General features: G+C 34.1%; 2 protein-coding genes across 2 annotated transcripts; one reads left to right on the top strand and one right to left on the bottom strand.

Moving 5' to 3' along the window:
- The first annotated feature begins 429 nt into the window (after window positions 1-429).
- On the top strand, window positions 430-4,473 carry LOC139896584 (purple acid phosphatase 15). The gene is made up of 6 exons (XM_071879229.1): window positions 430-709; window positions 1,068-1,262; window positions 1,353-1,683; window positions 2,529-2,746; window positions 2,831-3,021; window positions 3,659-4,473. Exons 1-6 carry the CDS (start codon window positions 430-432, stop codon window positions 4,085-4,087), a joined length of 1,644 nt encoding a protein of 547 aa, XP_071735330.1. The 3' UTR covers window positions 4,088-4,473.
- Window positions 4,474-4,673: 200 nt separating this feature from the next.
- Window positions 4,674-6,134, bottom strand: LOC139896576 (PLASMODESMATA CALLOSE-BINDING PROTEIN 2-like). The gene is made up of 2 exons (XM_071879224.1): window positions 5,818-6,134; window positions 4,674-4,905 (listed from the first exon to the last, which is right to left on the bottom strand). The coding sequence occupies exons 1-2, from the start codon at window positions 6,132-6,134 to the stop codon at window positions 4,674-4,676; spliced, it is 549 nt and encodes a 182-aa protein (XP_071735325.1).
- Window positions 6,135-6,372: the final 238 nt, after the last annotated feature.

Below are 6,372 nucleotides of genomic sequence, written 5' to 3'. Positions count from 1 at the left end.
TTGCATTAAATAGATCGTATAGATCTTTTGAATTCTGAATCTATTTATATCTCAACTAGATCCTTGATCTATTGTAATTCAATTAAGTTTTCGAAAAAAAAGTTATTACTGTTATTATTACTCCGTACTAATTATGGAGTAAAATCTAATTTTAAAATTTCAGTTGATTGATATGGCAAACAACAATATTCGACGTTTTCAAGCAACACCTTGTTTGCTACTCCACGCTATCCCTTCCACACACAAAGTCAGAAACAAAACAAAACCAAACCAAACCAAACCCCACTTCATCCAAACTGTCATTTTCCTCAACTATCCATAATCTATAAAACCTTTAAAAAAGATTCCATTTTTATTCCACAGCATATCCTCATCATCAACTCACCCTTAAAACGCACTAAATCTTGCCACATTACGATACATCAAAACATGGCATTCAACAAACATAGTGGGGTGAGTCTGATTTCAATTGGGGTTTCTTATTTTTTATTTATTTTTGTGGGTTTTGTCAATGGTGGTATTCCGACCACTCTTGACGGGCCTTTTACGCCGGTCACGGTGCCGTTAGATGAAAGTTTTCGTGGCCATGCCGTTGACTTGCCGGCCGATGATCCACGTGTCAGGAGGAATGTTATTGGCTTTCAACCTGAACAAATTTCTATCTCACTTTCTACCAACTTTGATTCTGTTTGGATTTCTTGGATTACAGGTACTAATTTTCTGATTATTAGTATTTTTATTTAAATTCTGATTAGGGTTTGATCAAAAGTGGTAAGTTTAGGTATATTGAGCTTATACAACTCTGAAAGCATAGATTTTGTCACCATTTTTTGGTCATTAGATCATAATCATGAAATTGGACTGATGGTGACAGCATTTTCTGTTTGTATTTTTGTACAACAACAAAATTTCTTCTGTAATTGTAAATTGTAATACTAAAATATGGTAATAACTGTATTTATTTAAATTATGAAATTAAATTTTTTATGATATTTGTATGATGAATGTAAATGATGATACTATACTACTATTTATATTATAAAAACAATTGGTGACATTTAATGCAGGTGAATTTCAAATTGGTGACAATATAAAACCATTAAATCCTGAGAGTGTAGCTAGTGTTGTAGAATATGGGCAGGTTAAATCATTAAAGAAGCAACAAAAAGCTGAAGGTTACTCTTTGATATACAATCAGCTATACCCATATGAAGGCCTTCAAAACTACACTTCTGGTATTATCCACCATGTTCAACTTACAGGTTAGATTATAATTTAAAAAGACTCCAACTTTGTATTCTGATTTTAATGTTCTTTATGAAAAATTGAAACTTGGTGTGTCAATCTTGCAGGGTTGTCTCCAGATACCATTTATTATTATCGATGTGGTGATCCTTCAATTGGAGCAATGAGTGATATTTTTCGGTTCAAAACTATGCCTGTATCTAGCCCTAAAAATTATCCTAAAATTGGAATTGTGGGTGATCTTGGTCTTACATATAATATGACGTCAACAGTGAGTCACTTGATCAAGAACAACCCTGATCTAATGCTACTTGTAGGAGATGCTACTTATGCTAACTTATATTTAACAAATGGCACTGGTTCGGATTGTTATTCGTGTTCGTTTGAAAATACTCCTATTCACGAGACGTATCAGCCGCGTTGGGATTACTGGGGAAGGTAAAGTTCGAATCTTTATCTAATCTTGATTAAGTAAAGTTTAAATACTTATCAAATCTCGATTAAAGTTTGAATCTTTATTAAGTCTTGATACCCTATAGCACTGGCGAAAATATTTGAGGGCAGAGGGGGCACCCCCCCTCAAATTGCAATTTTTAGTGCAGAAATTTTGGGTTTTTTCGATTTTAACCCTAGTGGATTCTTTTTATTTGCCCAAATCCTTCATATTTTGCCCCAAAGCCTTCATATTTTGCCCCAAAATCTCCATATTTTGCCCCCAAATCTTGGTATTCTGCCCAAAATCCTACAATTTTTCCAAAAACCACCATATTTTGCCTCAAAAAATTGCTACTCTTTAAATTTTTTTTTTTTTGCCCCGGGTGAAAAAAGTTTCTGCTGGCCTATAGACTGAATCTTTAGTACCCTCTTTAGTTCATATAGTTAATGAGGTGTTTAGCAATTAACAGAAATATATATTTGTGAAAAATTCACCCTACATAAATTCTTCATTAAGTCATTTGATTTTGTTATTGAAGATGTCGATGAACGATATCAAGTGAAAATTTTCTGGTATATGCAGTAATCGACATCTAACGTATAGTAATATTTGAATCTTGAAAACTTATGGTCTGAATATTAATCGAAACTCGATTAAAAGTTTGGGTTTTTTTTTAATGGAATCTTGATACACAAATGACTTAATCTTTATCACACCCTTGTTTTTTAGTTAACCTATATTTTGTAAAGTTCACCCCTTTACTGAATTTCTGTCTCAAATGCTGTTGTAAGTCATATGATTTTATATTTGAGGATGATGAGGAATGATTCTATGTTAAATATTTCAGGTATATGCAACACTTGACATCTAAAGTACCAATAATGGCAATAGAGGGTAATCACGAAATTGAAGCGCAAGGTGAAAACACTACGTTTGCAGCTTACAGTGCACGATTCGCGTTTCCATCTAAAGAAAGTGGTTCAGAATCCACCATGTATTACTCATTTAATGCAGGAGGCATACACTTCCTAATGCTTGGGGGTTATATTGCTTATGATGAATCATGTAATAATCAACTGTGTTATGTAAACTCTTATTGTTTTCTTTCTTTCTTTTGTTTAAGTAATGAGGAGTAATTATTTAATGCAGCCGATCAATACAAATGGTTAATGCGAGATTTGGAGAAGGTTAACCGGGACGTGACACCATGGCTTGTAGGTGTTTGGCATCCACCATGGTACAACACATATGTTTCTCATTACAAAGAAGTCGAATGCATGAGGATAGCCATGGAAGAACTACTTTATAATGCTGGAGTTGATATAATCTTCAATGGACATGTAAGTGTTTTGACCATTATTAGATTTTGGCAATTTGAGTAATCTAGTAGATTTCGGTTATGTTTTTGTTAACAACAACAACAGGGTCGAACTAGTCAAACTTGACTAAAGTCACCCTAATAAAATCTGATTATTAAAATGGTATTTTATATCTAATCATGATCATAACTTTCCGGGTCAACCCAATGCAAACCATTTTGGCCCATACCAAAAGGGCATATTTCGCTCAAATACGATCTGAAGTTTGAACTGTTTAAGTGATATATCATCTGTTATCAACTTTAAACCCATTGATGGGTAGATTTGGGCTACATTTTGTTTCTAACATGTTAAGTAGAGTATATTAAAAGTGCTGATCAAAATCAAACAGACCTAAACTGCCCAAAACTGTATATTTTAAAGCTTAGAACTTCATAAATCTTTTTATTCAATAATTTAAGATTATTCTTAAAATTAAGCGTTTCATCGTATCTAACAAATAGTCCCGTTTTGACCCATACCAAAAATTGCCCGTTTTGTCTTGTTCCCAACCCGTTGACCCGCCCATTTTGCAAGTTACAAATTATATGATCATATCTGAAATTGATATTCAAAAGTTATCAATTGTTTGACAACCTACTCTTTATAAAATTAACAGGTTCATGCCTATGAGAGATCAAACCGAGTATATAACTACACATTGGACCCATGTGGTCCAGTGCATATAACCGTAGGAGACGGTGGTAACCGAGAAAAGATGGCAGTTACACATACTGATGAACCTGGTAACTGCCCAGAACCATCGTCCACCCCCGATTCATTCATGGGTGGTTTTTGTGCGTATAATTTCACATCGGGGCCCGCAGCCGGGAACTTTTGCTGGGACCGCCAACCTGAATATAGTGCGTATAGAGAAAGTAGCTTCGGTCATGGTATACTTGAGGTCAAGAACGAGACACATGCTTTATGGACATGGCATCGGAATCAGGATTTGTATAATGAGGTCGGGGATCAAATATTTATAGTTCGTGAACCAGAACGATGTCTTGTTAAACCAACGGTTAAGCAATGGAAATCAGTTAAATGAAGTTCGTTAGTGTTATGAAGGTTACATATGTTCAGAATCCGGAAAAGATAAAAATATGGGTTGAAATTTTTATGGGTGAACTAGTTTGTACACTTCGCGGTAGGTCGAGATATGTAGTTTTTTGACCGATGATTCGTTATTTGTTGTAATGTAGTCCAATAAGTTAGTTTTGAGTAAATCTGATGGCAGATTGTTACTAGTAAGGTACCCACACACAGAGATCAGTGATAACTATTCCGTTTAGATTATTAAATAAACGGCACAGTATCAGTCATTTTATTGTGTTTGTTGACTAGGTTACTATCTGTACTCGTGTTGTATCAGTTTTGTACGTTGTTGATCTTTGGATCCGTTTATTATATCGCTTTTTTAATAATAAAAAAATGATCTGGATCTTGATATTCATTGATTAATTTATATAGCATAAGTAAGAATGTTAATGTAATCCTATCTAATACAGTATGAAGTTAGAAATAAGGTCTTTCAAAAACCATATCCAAACACCCTTTTATCCAAAAAAAAACTAAATGGTGTTAATAAAAAGGTGTACTAATTAATCATCTAACCTCTACATTTAAGCAATTTATCAAGAAAAAATCTTTAATAAATGAAAGATGAACAAGAACACCATAAATATGTTGTTAATATGTAAGAATGTCGAAATCGAGGATGTCCGGAAACCTTTAGAATCTGGTGGGGTGTTTAATGTAGGTACCATGCCATTACCAATCGGAGTAGTAAGCCCTGCTACCATTGGCGGTGGTGGAACAATAGACCCTGAAACCGGTGTTGTTACTGGTATTGTCCCACCTGCAGAGCTGAAATCACACATATGTTGAATCATTGGCCTTAATTTACCATAAATCAAAACTCAAAAGTTGCTCTGTGTAAACGTTTTGTGGATTCTGCAAACACTCAACATTAGACACCTATTGTTGATTTTAAGTGAATAAACATATTTCAAGTTTATAAGAATTAGAATATATAACAAATGGAAGATAATTTGTGATGTTATGTACTTATGTATCATGTATGTGTACAGTATAGTGTTATATGTTGGACCACCTAGAAATAAAGTGCAACCATGAAGCTATGGTCAGCACATGATACAAAATGTACAATGCACGCTCTAGATGCATACAAAATATAAACTGATAAGTGAAAAAGCTATTCAGGCTACCCGAGGAGAAAAGGTATTTACACAGATGTACACGGCCTAACTGGATTATCCACGAACCGTTTACAACTTCTTCCCTAGCCACCCGAGAATACGCTACTAGTGAGATTTGAATTTAAACCTGAATATCATGACGTCAATATTGAACAAAATCTTCATATTTTGAATGCATTGCGGAGAGATTGAAAATTGTTTCACTTAAAAGTATGGAGTATGGACATTAAAAGCATATATCAAGATCTAAGAAATTTCGAAAACAGAACTAATTTATATACAACAAAAACAGAACTAATTTATATGTACTCCGTATTTAATAAATATGGTAAGCAAACACGCAACCCAAATTCACATTAATTACTTCACAGATTATTGAAACTTTATCTCTAGTAAGACTTGAACTCGCAACCTTTTTGTTAATTATACTAATCTATATTTTCACTATGACTATAACTTGTCCAACACGCTACAATGTTCACACATACAAAAAAGTTTGTAGAATTAAGTTATTGATTCTAGTGAAAATAAAATAAATATAATGGTGCATATATTATACCTTGGAGAGGGGGGATAAACGCAAGATCCATAACTGGGATCGGTTTTGGCTATAGTAGCAGTACCAGAAAAGTCACAAGATCCAGGAGCCATTGATTTACGCATATAGTAACTATTGAAAGCGTAAGAAGCGTGTGCTTGTATTGTATTAGGAAGAAAACAGAGACCAGTTGGTTGCAATGGTGCACAATCTGCTCCTGCACTACAAGCATAGTCTAGTGCTATTTGTAACGCTTCACGCGAAGCGTCACTTCTAGCGACACACCATAATGCCGCCGTGAATCCACCGTGAAGAAGAAGTAGTAGTAGCAGCAACATGATTGCAGTCAAGTTGGAAGGTGGTGGTCTCATTTGGGGTGTGGTGCTAGTTGCTTTTTCAGTCAAGGTAGACAAAAGAGAGTAATGTGTGTGTTGGTAAAGCTACAAAGAAGTATGAGAATGAGTAAAGAGAAGAATGTGTGTTTGCTTTATTATGGACTAGTACTTACATATATTTTTTAATTACTACTCCGTATTTTTATTTATTATTAAATTACTATTATTATTATTATTATTA

This window comes from Rutidosis leptorrhynchoides, chromosome 1 (assembly GCF_046630445.1).
Source record: "Rutidosis leptorrhynchoides isolate AG116_Rl617_1_P2 chromosome 1, CSIRO_AGI_Rlap_v1, whole genome shotgun sequence".
Classification (NCBI taxonomy): domain Eukaryota; kingdom Viridiplantae; phylum Streptophyta; class Magnoliopsida; order Asterales; family Asteraceae; genus Rutidosis; species Rutidosis leptorrhynchoides.
The sequence above is the reverse complement of the archived record's forward strand: the minus strand, read 5'-3'. Positions and strand labels throughout refer to the sequence as shown.